General features: G+C 43.9%; 1 protein-coding gene across 1 annotated transcript in view; it reads left to right on the plus strand.

Moving 5' to 3' along the window:
* Positions 1-3,570: 3,570 nt before the first annotated feature.
* Positions 3,571-19,958, plus strand: part of tnfrsf21 (tumor necrosis factor receptor superfamily, member 21) — a 64,929-nt gene continuing 48,541 nt past the window's right edge. The window contains exons 1-2 of the mRNA XM_069886762.1: positions 3,571-4,031; positions 17,635-18,280. Coding sequence (XP_069742863.1) covers positions 3,948-4,031; positions 17,635-18,280 — 730 coding nt within the window. The 5' untranslated portion in view covers positions 3,571-3,947. The remainder of the gene's footprint in view (positions 4,032-17,634; positions 18,281-19,958) is intronic.

The following is a 19,958-nucleotide window of genomic DNA, read 5'->3' on the forward strand; positions in this document are numbered from 1 at the left end:
TGGAGAGGAAGAAATAATTGACATTTCCAATCAAGATCCTGAATCAGGACCCCTCTGTATTAAACGTGGAAAACTGAAGATGTTGTGATTGTTGTCCTTGAAACAGGATATTGTGAAGGGGGTTTGAGAGAGATATTTAGGATCATTAACAGATTAGATGCAGTTGTTGGAGAAAAACTTCCCATTGGCAGATTTGGGGAATATAAAATGGTGAAAACTGGCAAATTGCTTCAAAGATAGTGGCGAATATGTTGGCTCGAAGCTCAAGAAGGCAGATGCAATTCCAGTGTTTAAAAGGTAGCTGGATAAGTATATGGAAGGAAAAATTTGAAGGACTCTGTGAAAAATCAGAGTGGTGGGACTAGCTGGATTGTCTTTACACAGAGCAGTTTCTAGTTAACGTTCCTCCAAAAATAATGAAAAACCTGTGGAAGCTGGAAATCTAAAATAAAAGCAGAAAATGTTGAAGCCATTCTGCAGGCCAAGCAGCCAGAATGTAAAAAAAAATCAGAGTTAACATTTCAGGTTAAAGACTCTACCAGAATGGGAAAGGAGGTGAAAAACGTCAGCTTTAAATCGCAAAGAAGATATGGAATAGAGGGAACAAATGGAACAAAGGGTGGCACGGTTAGTGTAGAAGTTAGTGCAACACTGTTACATTGTCAGTGATTTGGTTTGAATCTGGCTCTGTCTGAAAGGAGTTTGTACGTTCTCCCCATGTCTGCATGCATTTCCTCTGGGGGCTCCAGTTTCCCCCCCACCGTTCCAAACACTGGGGTGGGGGGGGGGGTGATAAGTTATATGGGTATAATTGGACAGCACAAGCTCATGGGCTGAAAGGGCCTGTTAGCATGTTGTATGTCTAAATTAAATTATTGTTGATAAGGTGGGGCAGGGTGGTTGCAGTGGTGAAGCAATCTACTTGGGCAATTAGAAAAGATAAACAAAGGAGCGCATGAACTGTAGTTAAGAGAATTGGGAAATGCAAAGCAGATCTGGTCAAAGACCTGAGTAAACATTAGATAGCCTACAGCAGATATGGTCAATTCTGAAACAAATATAAAAAATAATTCCAATTGTTGAATTCAGGAAAAAAAAGAATTATAAAATAAATACTGCAGTACAGAGATTAATGATCTTGAAAAAGGATACATTTCAAGAATCCAGATGGGAAGAGTTGGCCCGAAGGATTTGTTTCCCTGCTGTGCAACTCTCTGACTCTATGATCTGTACGAAAGCAAACACAAAAAGAAACAATCTTCTGTAAGTATTCAATCATCAGGCAGCATCTGTGGAGCCAGAGGGATGATTAATAATGAAGGTGAGAAGTGGGGAAGGGGATTGACATGACTGGGTCAATAGAACCAGGCGAGGTGGGAATGGAATGGGCCATGAGCAATGGGGAGAAGTTTAGGGAAAAAAAGGAAGACGTGAGAGAAACTAGGTAGATAAGGAGAGAGCAAAAAAGCCTAAGGGATGCAGGCTCCTTAAAACTGAAACATTCAATGTTTGTACCATTGGACTGCAGATTACCCAGGTGGAATACTCTTCCTCTAGTTTATGTTCAGTCTCACTGTGGCAGTGGAGAAAGCTGAGGACAGAGTGTGAGAATGAGAAGCAGCATTGAAATGGTACAGATCAGTGTGGGAATGGCAAGGGGAGTTAAAATGGATGAAATCTCAAGGATTCAAGAGCCACAAGGTAATGCTGCAGCTCTATAAAACTCTGGTTGCATCACAGAGCATTATGTTCAGTCATGAACACCTAATTATTGGAAGGATGTGGAAGATTTATAGATGGCGTAAAGGATATTTACCAGGATGCTGCCTAGACCAGCGAATGTGTTTTATGAGAAAAAGCTGTGTGAGGTAGGCTTTTCTCTTTGGAGCGATGATGAGATGTATAAAAATTTGAAAGGCATAGACAGAGTGAACAGCCAGGATCTCCTTTGGAGGGCAGCAATATCCACCAGCAGAGGACATCAGTTTAACGTGAGTGGCAGAAGGTTTAAGGGAGATGGTTTTTTTTTACATAGATAGGAGCATGGAACACACTGCTGGGGATGGTGGTTGAGGCTCGTGTAACAGGGCTATTTAAAAATCTATTAGATAGACACAAGGATGCTTGGAAAATGGGTTATCAGATCAGGAAAGGTTAAATCGATTGTGGAGTAGATTACAAGGCCAGCACAATATGGTTCTATGTTTTACTTTCAAAACTGTCTGCCCAAGCTAGCCCCATTTGTCTGTGATCAGCCCATATCCCTCTAAACTTTTCCTATCCATGTACCTGTCTAAATGTCCTTTAAATATTACTATTGTACCTGCCTCGACAACTCTCACTGGCAGCTTGTTCCATGTACTCACCATACTTTGTGCACAAAAGATGTCCTTTTTAAATCTTTTCTCTGTCACCTTAAACATATGCCCTCTAGTTTTAGATTCGCATACCCTGGTGAAAAGACTGTGACAATTTACCTTTTCAATAACCATCATGATTGTTTTTACACCTCCATAAGATTCCACTGCCCTTCTTAGCCTTCCATGCTCCAAGAAGAAAAGTCACAGCTTATCCAACTTCTTCTTTCATTCCAGCCCACAGGTCTGGTAACATTCTCCTGAACCTCTTCTGTATTTGTATGCAATTGGGTCATGTTTTCAAATATTCAATCGACTTGCACCATTCAGAATCTCATTTTATTCCAGAAGTTAAAGCACTGTTCCCATTAAAAAAAAACAATCTGCAGATAAAAAGGATAAGAAACTTTTCAGATCGGATCCCTTCTCAAATATCGACAATTCTCTGATGGCCTCATGTACTATCTCATCAAGACCAACCATAAATTGGAGGAAGAACACCCGATTTTCTCTCTGGACACTGTCCAGCCAGATGGCATTATCATTTAATTTTCCGGTTTCTGCTAGCCTGCTCCCCTTTCCCCCTCCCTTCCTGCAGTAGCTCTCCACCCACCTCCCTCTCTATTCACCGAGCCATCACCCCTCCCCATGTTTTCTGCTGTGGTCTCCTTCCCTCTGCACCTATTACCTGCTGCCTTTGCGAGCACGCCTCTCCCTGACCCTTTTATTCGGACACCTGCTGACATTTTTCGGTACCTTGATGAAGAGCTCAAGCCTGAAACATCAGCTGTGTAATTTTTTTTTTCTTTGCTCTATGTTTGACCGCCTGAGTTTCTCCAACATTGTATTTTTAAAGACACAGGTACATAACTAACGTTTCGGGTTTGAGTCCTTCATCTTTAATCACGGTGTCCGCAGACTTTCATGTTTTACTCTCCGTTCGTTTTAAAAAAAAATTACAGCAGCTTCACAATCAGTAGCTGAAACTCACGCTCTCTTAATGAAAGCAAAACCGCAGGACATCGCCCGCAAAGGCGAAATAATCTGCAACCTCCCAGATTCTCTCTGCAACCGGTCAAAATTGTATCTGATACTCGGCGCTGGCGTCACCTTGTGCTCTGATTGGACGCCGAATGTTGCCCGGAGGGTTCCAAGGATGACGTAAGGCGCGCTCGCTCCGCCCCTCCACTGCGACAACGAAGTGCTTGTTGACTCTTCTTTCAGTTGCATCCGGACCTCGTCGTGTAAGGAACAAAGCGAGAACGCTGGAGCTATGGGAATTAATGCAGCCAACATTGAAGACCAGTCGCTTCTCCCCTATTATTTGAAGCCTGTCGACTTGGTGAAAGAGGCCGCGAGGTTCCTGCAGTGGTGGAGCTGCTGGTGCCAGTAAAGAAGCGAGTCGGCGGCGGTCCATATGGGGGGGTCGTAGCGCAGTAAGGAGTCCATCGAGTGGGGCAGGAGCACAATGCGGAGTGAGGCGGCTCGCCACAAAAAGCACGGTGAAATGAACCAGTGTGCGAGCAATGGACGCCTGGCAGCTCCAGCAGTGGCCACTAGCAAACTCTTGATCGCTTAGCCCTGCTGATTATGGGAGCTTTTAGCTTGTTGTGGTGCTTTCTTCCCTCGCTCGTAACCTGGTCCGCAGCGACGATGATTTGGAGCATCCTGATGGTAAGAGCCGACCGATGGTGGCTTATGCAAGGGAGGCAACCCGGTTTTTTTTAGTCCTATTAGGTAGGCAGTGGTGAGTTTGTTGAATTATTTGAGGTTTTTTTTCCCCCCAAGTAGTTGCAGATACTGATTTTCCCCATTGAACCCTGTTATAGCGCGTCCCGCAGGGCGTTAGATGCATATTAATTTTTAAAGCATGGCACACTAGTTCCACCTAGGTATCAAAAATGTTACACGTGCAGGACTCGTCGCACAGGAAGTATATTTTACATAAAGTCATGTATTTAACGTTAAAACTCGATGGCCACTTAAACTAGTTTATGCTCGTTTGGGGACAGACGAGTTGAAGAAAGCATCACAAGTTAATTACCCAAAAAAACCCTTTAATAATTAAAATTGCAGTCCAATGAGTCAATAATTCCAATTGAGGACAATGACGACATGGTTCAAAGAAATTCATCAAATTTCGACGAGCCAATAGATAACTTTGGGGTAGATGACGAATTATGGTCAAATATTGCTGATTTTTAAGCCTTCAAAGAGGGAAGGAGGATTGGGGAAGTGAATCATTTAAATGCTGATAGCAAAGCTAACAATAGAGTGGATTTCTCCATATAGATACCTGTTAACATTAACAGGTAGTTAATGAGTATTCTTAACTAGCCCATGATGCAAATTACTGCAACAAAGTGTTAATGTTCTGAGTAACGATATACCAGGGGTCCCCAAACTTTATCGACACCTTCATGTAACCCTTGATCCCTCATCGACAAAAACAAATAAATAAGTAGATGTGCTGTTTCCATATGCATTACTGAGGGAAAACTACACATCATGTGCATGGTGTTCAGGGCTCCCAGCAACCACCCAAATCGCCAAGTAACAGATCTGTAATTCAAGCAAATGATTACAATAACAGTTTTAATAAAAAAAATCTTTGCTACTGGCCGGGAAGATGCCAAACGGAGCTGGCTCCAAGTGTTCAGCATCGGCGACAGCGATTCCATTCTCAACATGAGGGGTGGTGCTGTTTGCTCCCGGGTCGGAGCGGGGACCTCGGGCTCTACAATTCTTTCAACCCAAAAAGTTCAATCGACCTACTGGCATTTATTGACACCCACCCCCCTGGCCTTTTGAGCCCCTGACCCCTTGGACAGTCCCATTGACCACTGGAGACCCATATTATATACACTTGTAAATCGCAAGTAGTTTCACTTATATTACTTTTAACAATTTTAATTTTTAAAAATAGATTTTCAGATTAATTGCACAGATGGGCAGATTTTTCTGTTTGTGCTGAGTTAAAAGTATGATGTCATTTTTTTTTGTTTCACACTGAAGTGCTCAGCAGGTCACTCATCTTCCATAGGAAGCAAAGATGTTGGGTTGGAGCACTTTGACAAGGTATGAGCAAAAAGCAGACAGATGCCTTATTAAAAATCTGGGTGAATGAGGGAAGAAAAGGGAGGAAGTCAAAAGGTCATTGGCTGTGGGTGGGAGGACAGAAGAGGAAAAAAAAAGCTGAGAAGTGGTAGAGCTGCGGGCTAGCTGAATGAGAGTGGAACGGGGCCGGTGCTACCACTTGGTCAACTTGGCAGCCATCGAGGGTGCAGATCTCAGAGGGGTGCTGTTGAAGAGGGATTCCAACAGCTCCGGCCCTTCTGTCATGTATGACATGGTTCTCACTAACGTGCTATAAGCACGTGCGTCAGTCTGTTAAGGCAGAGGGAGGAAGTGGTACGGCACATGTCGAACGTCAGGTCAAGTATTGCAACCCCAGTTCAGCCCAGTCGGCCTGGCCCTGGGGGGCAAAGAAGGCAGGGAAAGGGGAGAAGGAGATAACAGAAACCCAAAAAGTCTATGTTAATACCATCTGGTTGGAGAATACCCAGATGAAATAGTAAGTGAGGTTAAGTTTGCAGGTGGCATTTGTTTGGCAGTACATGAGACCATGGACAATGAACTCAGAATTAAAATGTTTATCCACTGGGAAGAAATTATCTCCATGTCTATATCCCATCTCCAATGTAGAGGAGGCCACAACAGGAGTACTGATGCAGTAGATGATTTCTGCAGATTCAAAGGGCAGTGTTGTTTCACTTGAAAGGACTCTTTGGGGCCCTGGATGCTGGTGAAGAAGGTGGTGTGGGCACAAGTGTACCATTTCCTGTGGTGATGAGGGAGTCACGGAGGATGCGGTCTCTGTGGAAAGTGGAGTCCATTAAATTAGTTTCCTCCCAGGAGGTGAGGTCGATTCCCAAACAGATAAAATGTCATCATTTCTGCAAATTGCTGTGCTGGATTTTGTATGGAAATAAATTTCAACCAATAAGAAAGTGAATATCTGCATGTACTGGATTCCTCCTTTGAAATCTCCAATTAAGCTACACCATCAACATTGGTGTCCTGCACCCATGATGAGTTCCATCAATTTTATCCACTTTGCTGCTAACTTGTGTCCTAATGTCAAATTCACTCGATCCATCTCTACAACGCTCTCCCCTTTCTTGGGAGATGTACAAACATTTCCTACAAACCCACTAACTCCCACAGTTACTTTGGCTATATCTTGTCACACACTGTCTCCTGCAAAGATTCTATTCCTTTCTTTCTATTCCTCTGTCTCTGTTGTATCTGCTCCTAGGATGAGGTCTTTCATTCTAGATCATCTGATCATGGTTGGCCACTGGGCAATGGACAGAGCAAATTGCTCAAATTATCTCCCAGTCGACATCAGATGTTGAGGAATCCACTACGGGAGCACAGCAAGCAACAGATGGTCCATTGATTCATGTGAAGAATTGCTTAAAATGAAAGGATTTTTTGGGGCCCTGAATGGTGGTGAGGGAGGATGTATGAGCAAAAAATGGGATTTGCCATTAACTCAACCCTTTGCTACATCTCCTATTTTCTCCATATCTGCCTGGTACCCTCTTCCTTGACCAAGGGCAGGATTCCCCTTGTCCTCATCCCACTAGCCTCTGCATCCATCATAATATCCTCTGCAATTGCTGCTGCCTACTATGTGATCCCATCACCAGACATATCTTTCCCTCTCTGCCTTCCACAGGGATTATGCCCTCTGGGACTCCCTTGTCCACTCATCCCTTCCCACCAAAATCCCCCTTGGTGCATACCTTTGTGCTACACTTTTGCTCATACATCCTCCCTCACCACCATTCAGGGCCCCAAAAAATCCTTTCATTTTAAGCAACTTTTCACATGAATCAATGGACTATCTGTTGCATCCTGTGCTCCCGTAGTGGCTTCCTCAACATCTGATGTCGACTGGGAGATAATTTGAGCAATTTGCTCTGTCCATTGCAATATCATGGACCTCCCAGTGGCCAACCATTTCAATTTTGTACCCCATTCCCACACCAACATGTCTATCCAATGCCTCGTGCACTGCCAAGCCAAGGCCACCTGCATATTGGAGGAAACTAATATTCAGTCAGGGCACTCTCCAACCAGATAGCATTAACGTTGACCTCTCTGATTTCTGTCAGATCTCTCCTTCTGTCTCCTTTCCTCCAGCCCCCACCCACTTCCACTCCATTCAGAGAGCTAACTCTCCTCCTATTGCTTCTCAGCATTTTTCTCCTTCACTCTCACCCATATCCATCTATGACCTCTTGCTTGTTGACCTGTGTTCCTCCCCCTGCCTCTTCTTCCCACCTTTTAATTCAAGCTCCTGCTTGCCTTTTGCTCATACTGTGACGAAAGGGTCAAGTCTGAAATGTTGGTTATAATATCATTGCTTCCTATGGATGTCTCATGAGCTGCTGAGTTTCTCCAGTATCTGCAAACACTCTTGTTTAACACAATTGTTTTGTGTTGATTTACTGCTTCATTTGAGTTCTTCAAGCTGGATAAGTGGTAGAATTGTGCTTCTTTAACTACCAACATAAATATTTTGTTTGGTAGTATGAATTTCATGCTTTTCATGTATTGAATTGTCAGGATTTGAAAATACTACATGGCTTGATTTGGAGAATCATCTCAATTTTAACTACAATTCTTATTTTTGTGTGATTAATTCAATGTTATTTGCTCATTTCTCCATTTGTAAAGAAATATTGTACAGCAGAACATTTGGCCCAGTCACTGAAGCATTTTATCATCCACATATTCCTGATCTGTTCCCATTGTTCTGATTTCTTCAAGTAATTATTTGATCTATTATATTTCCCCACAGTTCTGTTTCATGCTATTCGATAAAAGTTTCAGTGATTGTTCACTGCATGGTTAGTTATAATGCCAGCGATCCAGGTTTGAATCTGACACTGACTATAGGAGTTTGTACATTCTCCCTGTGTCTGCATGGGTTTCCTCTGGGTGCTCGGGCTTCTTTCCACCCTTCAAAATGTACGTGGATTGTAGGTCAATTGGGTGTAATTGAATGGTATGACTTGTGGGACTGTGCTGTATGTTTGTCTAAATTTTAAAAAAAACTAATTTAGAAAGCCAAATTGTTTGAATCTGCTGTTTTGTCTTTTTAATTTAACCACCCTTATCTAATCTGCAAAGTTCTAGGTAAAACAAACTAAGTGTTTCAAGACTTGTATTGGAATGTTTTCATGTTTGTCTTTTAATGATTCAAAGGACATTGTATCCTCATTATTTTAATCATTTTACTTGCTAATGTGGTTGGTACGGCAGCATCGCCAGATCCAGCTCCCAACAGTGTCATCACATGCAAATGACAACAGTAGTTGGCCTCATCAGCTTCAACGGTGAGTCGTACTAAAGAGAAGGGGTGGAAAATCTTGTGATGTGTTGAGAGTAACAACCTGAGTCTCAATGTAGACAAGAGAAAGGAGATGAATGGACTCCAGGAATAGCCACCCTCCACTGCACTTCCTGAGAAGACCAAAGTGGGCAAGGCATAATGTCAACCTTCTACAGGAGATCTATCGAGAGTGTCCTGGCCAGCTAGATCATCGTGTGGTACGGTTGCTGCAGAGAAATGGATGGAAGGTCAATCCACAGGACCATAAGAGTAGCAGAGAGGATCACTGAAGTCTCCCTCCCCCATCTTCGTGATCTACCAGGATCATTGTCTGAAGAGGGTGCTTAAAATCATTGAGGATCCCTTCCACCCTGCACACAGGATCTTTCAGCTGCTCCCATCGGGAAAAAGATACAGGTTTATCAAAGCCAGCACCACCAGGCTGAGAAACAGCTTCTCCACACAGGCAGTGAGAATGATGAATGATCAAAGGAACTGCTCAAACTGAGACTCTCATAGTATTAAATATTATTTATTTATTGGTGTGTGTGTATATATGAGTACTTGTCCTACATATTGTCTGTATGTGTGTTAAGCCTGGTTGTGTGTCTGCGTGTTTTGCACCATGGACCAGAGAATGCAGTTTCGTCGAGTTGTAATTGTGCAATCAGATGACAATAAACTTGTTGACATAACACCATCTGAAATCCAAGTTGAATTTTGAGGTTATCCATTGTTTTAAATTTAATGTATTTAACATAGCTCCATTTTAATTTTTGTTGTTTGCCTTAAAATTCATTGTTATACTTATTTTTGGTGATGCTTTTAATAGTTGGGTTTGTTTGGCATCATAATGACATTACAGGAAAACTGGAAGCTTGGATTGTTTTCAATGATGTCTGAACTCTTGGCTTTTCCTGGTGACACTTATTTGGATGATCTAAAATGAATAAAACGTTTTATTTGACACGTATTTCTTGATATTGATGAAGTGAATGAATTTGTGCACTGGTTCTTGTTTGAAGGACGCCTATTGGAAGAGGATCTGAATACAGCGCAAGTTTTGTTCTTAATGAATTCAAACAAATTGTTGGAAATCTGGGAGCATTTGTAGGAAGTGAAACAGAACTTGGTCAGTTATGAAAAAATTTAAACATGCAGTCAATTTTATGTGCTGCTTATATATTTTGAAAAACACAAATAATTTTGCTTCAACTTTAAAAAAAAAACACCCAAAATGCCGGAGGAACTTAGCTGGTCTTTTGAGTGTACATAAAGAGTAGGCCTGAGCCCTTCTTCAAGGAATAAGCAGAATAAGCCAGAAGCAGGAAATCTCGACCAAGATGACAGTGCTGTTATAGAACTAGTTCTTATCTGGCACTGTCTGTAAGGAGTTTGTACATTCTCCCTGAATCTCCCTTGTTGTTACTATTCTTGTCTGGAATCTCCACTTTGCTGGGTGAGTCATCGCTGTTCCTTGTCGTGTTCTGGATCTCCAAGCCATTTGGTTCTAAGTGTGTTCTGGATTCCATTGTCCATCCAGTGTTGGGGAGGCGGTGGGAACTTTGAACTATTGGTAGGGACACACTCGTCTACAGCTGTTTTGAAGTCTGTAAAGTCCCTGGTGTAATAATTTAGATCTTCAGCTGATTTCTTGAGCATTGCCCAATTCACTGACTCGAGACAGTTTTGTAACCATTCTTTGGCCTCCTTGCTGTTCAGATCTCTGGAACCTTTTTTAAAAATTCTGTATGCAGGTAGAAGAAACAGAGAGCAGCTTGCTGTTGAGAAGAAGCATAGGTGATGACCCTTGGGACTATGGCAAGAGACCAGCGAAGGGCTCAGCTGCTGAAGGACTCATGCAGGCTACTATTGACTGGCTTATGGGAAGCAGCATCAGATCCACTGATTGGGAGGGTGCTGATGGCAAGAAGGGCTCCTGAAAGGCATTGGGTGATGATAGCTTCCTGATCATGTGAGGTTTGGGTCTGGAGCTTGGGTTGCCAATGGATTGAACAGGAGTCTGTGAAGCGGGAGGTGCATCCCCAGATACTCAATGATTCTGAAGTGACTCATTTGCTTCTCATTCTTTTATTGTTAGGAGCGCAGGGCAATTCTCATGGAAACTCTTTCTTTGCCTTGCAGCAGACAAAGGTTCAAGTCTAAACACGTCTATAAACACACTGGTTGAAGTAAAATTAATGCTGGACAAATTTTGCAGGACACAGTGTACTTTATATAGCATTGATAACCAGTGTTTTGGGCTTGAGCCCTTCATCAAGGCTTGAGCAAAATGTAAGCAGGCTCCTGATTAAAATGGTGTTGGGGGGGAGGGGAGAGGAAGGGGCACAGCCCCACAGGCAAGTGGTGATGGGTGGATAAGTAAGGGAGGGCACAACAGTAAATGGGGGCAAGGGATGGCTCTGAATGGAGAGGGAAGAGCTGGAGGAAAGGAGACAGAGGGGCAACAAAGAGGGAGAATGGGGAGTGGTCTAGCAAAAACCAAAAAGGTAGATCTTAATGCCATCTGGTTAGAGAGTGCCCAGATGAAATTTTAGGTGTTGCTTTTCTCGCCTCAGCCCTTATCACATTGGCAAACCACTAAATTGGCAGGTAATGCTGTTCACATTGGACCAAGGAAAAACAGCTCTGTGTGCCTTTTCACACTGCCTACCCGATAGCTCAGAGCTATCAGAGCAAAGGGTCACCTGTCCTCCAGCAGTGTCATACCAAGTAAAGCATTGAGTGATGGCAGACCTACCCTCCTAGATTTCTGTGTGGCAGAGAAACCCCTCCACAAGTGCTCCATGCATTCAGCACTTTCATTGGGCCAAGGTACTCTGGGGCTTTAAAGGAAAAGGTGGATGTAGTCTGTCTCTCTCACACAGACATATCCTTGCTTGCTGTATGTACCCACTTTATTGTGCAAGTATTTCATCCCCGCTGCAACTTTCCCACGCTCGCTATTGTGCACATATGTGTTTTATTGCTGCTTCCACTTTTCCCATGGTCCTTCATAAATTCTGCGCATATCTTCCCATGCTCTTACTTGTGTGTTTTATTCATGCAATAATTTTCTGATACTGGAGTAGGTTTATATAGGTCAGCACAATGTCATGGCTGAAGGGCTCATACTGTGCTGTACATAATACTTAATTGTGTTTTAATTGTGAATAATTTTGTTTAAATACAAGATCATTAGACAATGATCAGGATTGTGAGTTGAGTAAATTGAACACTAAGTTTGTACTGTGGTGAGAACTGACTCCCAAAACGGTGGACGCACTATGACAAACCCGGGAAAAAGCTTGCGCACAGGACTAGTTTTTGCCCTATCCGATGATGTCACTTTTGGCCTGAATGACAGGAACAGCAATGTATAAAAGCACAGGTTAAAGGCTTGAATAAATCAGTTTTGAACTCTGCTCTACAGCGTGTACATCACTTTCTTTCATAGCTCAATGAGTAGAACTTCACTACATTGGTGACCCCGAAGTTCCTGAAGATATTTCAACCCGAATATGGAGAACTTTCCTTCACTACATGCATTTTTACTAAAACTGCCAACATTTTGGTTTGATCAGGTGGAAACCCAATTTCAGTTGCGGCAAATAACATTGGATGCCACAAGATACTACTATGTGGTGAGTGCCCTGGATCAGGAGTCAGAATGTTGGGTCTTTAATTTCCTCTATCAGCCCCTAGAGGAGGGGAAGTATGGGGCACTCAAGGAATTGTTGATCCACACTTTTGGACTCTCATGGCGCGAGTGAGCAGTCCGCTTGCTCCACTTGGACGGCTTAGGAAACAGGATCCCTTCCATGCTAATGAACGACATGCTGGCACCAGTGGAAGGACATAGATCCTTCCTGATGTTCGAGCAGGCCTTTCTGGAGCAACTACCAGAGGACATCCACATGTTTCTGGCCAACGAGGATTTCAGTTACCCATGGAGGGTTGTGGCCTGCACGGACTAACTGGCAGGCTAAGCAGAAAAGTGGGGCATCAGTGGGATAAATCACTACCTTTTCAAATCAATGTTATTATGTTCCTTCACACAAGAATGTAATCAACGTGTCACTCGCTGGACCCAGGATACCGGATTCCTCATTCACATTGGTTGACCTGGTATGCCAATTAAAAATGGATCAACAATTATACACCCTCCCTTGGCGGTTCATCCTCTGGGCGATTTTGCCCCTCCTGCTGGTTCTGGAGCGTTCACACTGGCAGGTGAACTGGTGAATTGGTGGTTAAATACTGGGTTCAAGTTCCTGACTCTTGAGCCCTTTTCACATTGACTAACCAGTAAATTGGCTGTTTAATGAACCAGTTCAAGAAGCAGCTTTTTGCTGTTCGCATTGGACCAATGTTAATCGGTTCTCTGCACCCTTCCACACTCACTGCCTGGCATCCCAAAGCAGAGGTATGCCTATCCTCTACTAATTAGACCCAGCACACACCTGTCCCTTTCACAGTGGGCTAACCGGCATGCAGGTGTCAGATCACTCCTGACAATGATAGACCCTCACTAGGCAGTTTATCCCTGGGGCAATCTGCTGCCTGTGTGCCAATTTATGAGCACTCACACTGGCATGTTAACTAGTAGATTGGAAGTTAATTACTGGGTTAACATGCCAGTGTGAATGGGGCTTCTATCTGACTTTCTTCGCCCACCTCCACAAATCCCAAGCTCTCTGACCAGTGTGGTGCTTTTGTGGTTTGGTCCAAAGCCCGCTGCGCAGCTCAGACGGCAAAGTCCTCCTCAGCGACAAGATCTCCATCCTCAACCGATGGTCAGAACACTTCCAATCTCTTTTCAGTGCCAACCGCTCAGTCCAAGATTCCGCCCTGCTCCAGCTCCCTCGACAGCCCCTAAGGCTAGAGCTGGATGAGCTCCTCACACAGGAAGAGACATATAAGGCAATTGAACAACTGAAAAGTGGCAAATCAGCAGGTATGGATGGAATCCCCTCCCCCCCAGAGGTCTGGAAGGCTGGCGGCAAAACTCTGCATGCCAAACTGCATGAGTTTTTCAAGCTTTACTGGGACCAAGGAAAACTGCCTCAGGACCTTTGTGATGCCATCATCATCACCTTGTACAAAATCAAAGGCGAGAAATCAGACTGCTCAAACTACAGGGGAAATCATGCTGCTCTCCATTGCAGGCAAAATCTTCGCTAGGATTCTCCTAAATAGAATAATACCTAGTGTCGCCGAGAATGTTCTCCCAGAATCACAGTGCGGCTTTCGTGCAAACAGAGGAACTACTGACATGGTCTTTGCCCTCAGACAGCTCCAAGAAAAGTGCAGACAACAAAACAAAGGACTCTACATCACCTTTGTTGACTTCACCAAAGCCTTCGACACCGTGAGCAGGAAAGGGCTTTGGCAAATACTAGAGCGCCTCGGATGCCCCCCAAAGTTCCTCAACATGGTTATCTAACTGCACGAAAACCAACAAGGTCGGGTCAGACCTTCTCCATTAACAATGGTGTGAAGCAAGGCTGCGTTCTCGCACCAACCCTCTTTTCAATCTTCTTCAGCATGATGCTGAAACAAGCCATGAAAGACCTCAACAATGAAGACGCTGTTTACATCCGGTACCGCACAGATGGCAGTCTCTTCAATCTGAGGCGCCTGCAAGCTCACACCAAGACACAAGAGCAACTTGTCCGTGAACTACTCTTTGCAGACGATGCCGCTTTAGTTGCCCATTCAGAGCCAGCTCTTCAGTGCTTGACGTCCTGTTTTGCGGAAACTGCCAAAATGTTTGGCCTGGAAGTCAGCCTGAAGAAGACTGAGGTCCTCCATTACCATGACTACCAGCCCCCCCCCCCCCCCACATCTCCATCGGGCACTCAAAACGGTCAACCAGTTTACCTATCTCGGCTGCACCATTTCATCAGATGCAAGGATCGACAATGAGATAGACAACAGACTCGCCAAGGCAAATAGCGCCTTTGGAAGACTACACAAAAGAGTCTGGAAAAACAACCAACTGAAAAACCTCACAAAGATAAGCGTATACAGAGCCGTTGTCATACCCACACTCCTGTTCGGCTCCGAATCATGGGTCCTCTACCGGCATCACCTACGGCTCCTAGAACGCTTCCACCAGCGTTGTCTCCGCTCCATCCTCAACATTCATTGGAGCGACTTCATCCCTAACATCGAAGTACTTGAGATGGCAGAGGCCGACAGCATCAAATACACGCTGTTGAAGATCCAACTGCGCTGGGTATGTCACGTCTCCAGAATGGAGGACCATCGCCTTCCCAAGATCATGTTATATGGCGAGCTCTCCACTGGCCATTGTGTCAGAGGTGCACCAAAGAAGAGGTACAAGGACTGCCTAAAGAAATCTCTTGGTGCCTGCCACATTGATCACCGCCAGTGGGCTGATATTGCCTCAAACCATGCATCTTGGCGCCTCACAGTTCGGCGGGCAGCACCCTCCTTTGAAGAAGACCACAGAGCCCACCTCACTGATAAAAGACAAAGGAGGAAAACCCAACACCCAACCCCAACCAACAAATTTTCCGCTGCAACCGTGTCTGCCTGTCCTGCATCAGACTTGTCAGCCACAAACGAGCCTGCAGCTGACATGGACATTTACCCCCCCCCCCCCCCCCATAAATCTTCGTCACCGAAGCCAATCAAAGACACTAACCACTGCTGAAGCCAGATGACAGCTCTTGGACACCTCCTCTTACCTACCTCTTCATCAGGACCCTACCAAAGAACATTAGCCATGCTCTCGCATACCATCCCTAACCTCATCATTTTGGTCATCTCCCTCACACAGCCTCCAACCTCATTGTCTCACGGTTCTACCTCCAGCTTAAGATGCACAAATCTAATTATCCCACATGCCTGCCATCTTCCTTGAGCTTGACCACCTCATTTTCACCATAGACATCTGATCTCTTTACATCTCCATCTCTCATACAGAAAGTCTCATAAAGTCCTTTGTTTCTTTTTTAATTATGGACCAAACCAGTCGCCCTCCTTCAACACTCTCCTGTGTCAGGCAGAACTTGCTCTCGCCCACAATAACTTTTTTGACTCGACCCACTTTCTCCAAATCAAATGAGTATCTGAATCATGGGTGCCCGCATGGGTCCCAGCTATGCTTGCCTTGTTGGCTTTGTGGAGCAGTCCATGCTCCACACGGGCAAAGCTTCTCAACTCTTCCTCCGTGATATTGTAAATAACTGACTTCTTGATTGGTAACTCCTAGAATATTGATGATAGGATGCTATGATGATACTGCCATTAAAAATTAATGTTACGTGGTTAAGCCTTCTGGGATGGCTGATGTCTGGCACTTTGTAAGGCAAATAATATCTATATCATTCAGCAGGAACTTGTTAATGTGTTGAGGAATTGTGAATAGAAATGAACCTGATGTGAATATATTGAGTGGTTGGTTTTTTGAGGGAACGAAAGTTACTCATGAGGTAATGCATGGTTGGGTCGAGTTACTACAGGTACACAATTCTTTACCTGGACGTCTAAAATTTGGAAAGCTCAAAAAACCGGCATTTTTTCCTGGTGCTGGTACAGGGGAGGGAGAGAGATACCAACGCGACTAGGTTGGGCGAGGGGGGGGAGAGAGACGACAACGCGACTCAGGCGAGCGAGGGGGAGAGAGATGGCAGCGTGACTCGGGTGGGCGAGGGGGTAGAGAGACAGCAGCGCGACTCGGGTGGGCTTAAATCTGGGGCAGCTGGCTTTTGTCTGAAATTCGGAACACATTGTCCCACATTTGTGTACCTGTACAATGTTAAATGGTTTTGAGTTGCATTTAATTGACGTGATAATATTTCCAAATACAGTAAAACTGATTGCAAAATGGTCGGGGCCAAGCCGATATTGGATAAATGTTTTTTCTGAGAACCGGTCAGTTTTTAATAATGGCCCAGTTGCAACATTGTATCAATGTTTACACAAGGGAAGACTTTTTTATGCATTAAAATAATGTTTAATTCTCACCAAAAAATGCTGGCCACAATGCTGCTGCTACCAATAGCCACTGCCAATTCTTGACATGTCCCCACTGCTGATCCCCGGGAAGGCTCCCCAGGCCGGTGGAAAACTCACTGGCTAATCTGCAGGCTCCTGTCTCCCCAGTTACCCGAGATCCCAATGCCCGAGTCCCAACTCCAAATCCTCTGGGGAGTTGATACGCGAATGTGGTAGTAGGCCGAGGGGAAGGTTTGGAGTTGGCGTTGGGAGCTCTGGTGTGCCGAGGAGGGAAGGGGAGGGAACGCCACTGAGCCTGAGGTTCTGCTCCTTCCCGGGAGGCTGCTCTCCTTGATGACGACTGGTCAAGGGATTTTTGCAATTACTTGCGGCTGGGAGACAGTGGCACACAGTTTGAGAGGGATGGTTGGAGAGAAAAGTCAATAGATGAAGGTAAAGAAGAAATGGAAAGAGAGGAGGGAGTTACCTGAAATGAGTATGATCATTGTTCTAATTTCAAGTCAAGTACATTTTTTTTAATCAACCTGTGAAGTCATTTTGGCTCTGGAAAATATCTCGGATAAATAAGGATTTCCAATTTGTTTCGGGATATCCTCATTTATCTGAAATTTATTTAGGAGAATCAGATTTTGGATAATTTAAGTTTAACTGTAATTGAAATGAGATTCTTGTGTAATAATTCTAGTTGTGTCCAACAATTCTTAATGGAAGGATTTAGCTGTTGAGTTTTGTATGTCTATTGGAATATACTGCATACCAGTCATTTCATTTGTTCTGTGGACTAATATTGGTAACATGCTTGGAAGATTGACTTAGTTTGTCTCAAAGTAGATTAGTAAGTGTTACAGAATTTGTCTAACTGATTTGTTTGTTTTATTTCAGCTGCTCTTTGTGTTACTTGGTGACATTGCAGCTCAAGTAGAACCAACTCCAAAAGCTGCATTAGCCCCTCCTGGTAAATATTTCCACAATGATCGTGCAACAGGAAAACAAATTTACTGTAACAAGTGCCCTGCCGGAACCCACGTGTCTCAACATTGCACGTCAACATCACTGCGAGAATGCAGGCCTTGTAAAAACGGCACATTCACCAAACATGAGAATGGCATTGAACATTGTCACTCCTGCAGGCCCTGTGTGACCCCCATGATTGAGAAATTCCCCTGCACTGCCTTTTCTGACCGTGAATGCACTTGCCCACGTGGTACTTTTCTGTCTGACAAATCATGTGTGTCCTATACAGTTTGTGCCATTGGTTGGTATACTAGGAAGAAGGGAAGTGAGACAGAAGATGTCAAGTGCAAACCATGCCCTCATGGCACTTTTTCCAAAGTGCCTTCTAGTTCAAGGTGCAGAGCTTTCACCAATTGTTCAGAACATGCTCGGGTGATAATAAAACCAGGAAACCAAAAAAGGGACAACATCTGTGGCTTACCAAGCACAATTCGGAGTACAGCTAACAACTCACCAAGCACACAGTCAACTCCTGACAACCATGCAGCTCTACCTGATGCCTCCAATTTTTCAGGTAACTCTCAGCTTTTAAATCAAGATAGCCTACTGCTTTCTAATAGATGTAGAGTGGGCAAGTTGTGCTGGAGTGACTCACGTAATTTTGTGATAAGATCTGGATTCTGCTCACTTCTCCCCCACTTTCTTCAATTTAAATTGTCAACAGCATCTTTGCCCATTTGTCAACTTTGAAACGTACAAAATTATATCTTAATTCTACACAGCTCAATTCAGTCATCAGCTTGTGCTCTGTAATCTACTCTGGCTCTCTTAACAACATGAGCTTAAACTTGAAATATTTAGGAACCTATTATAAGTTTTCCATGGATGGACCAAGCTCCACAGTAATTTCCTGCAACCTTGCAATTTCTCGTAACTGTTTCTCTTCCTGTGTTTCCTGTCAGCTGTTGTACATTTTTCTGCCTGAGCTCTGGGGGTCCAGAACTCACTTCCATCTGCCACTCTCTCCCTTTTCAAAGAATTCCTCATTGCTTAACGTTTTAGTTGTCTTGCCTCTGTCTCCTTGAGCACCAGATTTTGTTCTCACTGAAATGAGATGCTTTTGAAGTATATTTTGCCATGTGAAAGTATTGTCTAAATGCAACTTGTCATTTGTACTATTTAAATTTTATTGTGCAGTTTTAACCTGGGTGGTCTAAGTATTGGGGTTTTCTATTCATTTTATTTGCAGTCAATTTTTTTGGGCTGTTAAGCTTTTGGGGGAGTTTAAAACTAGCTTCTACATGTGATGGTGATTAAAGCAGCAAATGCTCTCGCAGATTTAGTCCAAAGGCAGGGTTCTGATGTTGTGACCTCATCTTGTTGATGCATCTTGGGACATTTGTGCCAGATTTTTGGAAATCCGTGTGCCAATTAGTCCTCACTAACTTTTTTTTGGCATTGTTCCTTTTTTGCCAAAGGAAACAATGGCAAGAAAGGAGCTGCTCTGCAAGGTAATAGTGAATTGATTTGATTTGTCAGATAAAGTTGAAAAACTGTTTTGCCTGCTATCCAGTTAAATCAACATCCTTGAGGACAACGGGTAGGACAAGATTAAAACCCAAGTAAGATCATGCATGGGCAGCAGCATTTTACTCATGAGGGATCCATTCAATCATTTGATAAAATCTGAGGAAGAAATCATCCTTGAATTTAGTGGAGTCTTTCAAACTTGCCCATCTTCTATTTGATTTGGGGGGTGTGGGTGGTGGAAAGAGTGTGGGAGTGAGGTGGAATGCATCATTTAACATGCTGGCTGCTTACCGGACGGAGTTGGTGAGTATTGTAGATCTAGCCAATACGAGGCAGATTAGTTTGTGATGGCCTGTGCTGTTTTCACAACTCTGCAATTTATTGTGATCAGGGGAGAGCAATTCCCATATCAAGCTGTTATGTATCCAGACAGGGTACTTTCTCTGCATCTGTATATTTAAAAAAAACTTTTCAGGAAGTACCTGGTTTGTCTTGATTCTTGGCAATATTTACACTTGAAAGCTCTCTACCATCCCCACCTCAGCAACATTGATGCGTGTGCTCCACCAAGTTCCTGAGTGGATAGTCAGCTGCTTCATTTGGTTAATGTTGAGGGAGGGACTCGTGTCCTGACACAAAGCCATTTGCCTGCCATCACTTTTGTATATGCCATCTTGCCAATTTAGAGATCCAATCTAAATGGTCGTGTCATCTGGAGACTT

This window comes from Narcine bancroftii, chromosome 6 (assembly GCF_036971445.1).
Source record: "Narcine bancroftii isolate sNarBan1 chromosome 6, sNarBan1.hap1, whole genome shotgun sequence".
NCBI classification, from domain to species: Eukaryota; Metazoa; Chordata; class Chondrichthyes; order Torpediniformes; family Narcinidae; genus Narcine; species Narcine bancroftii.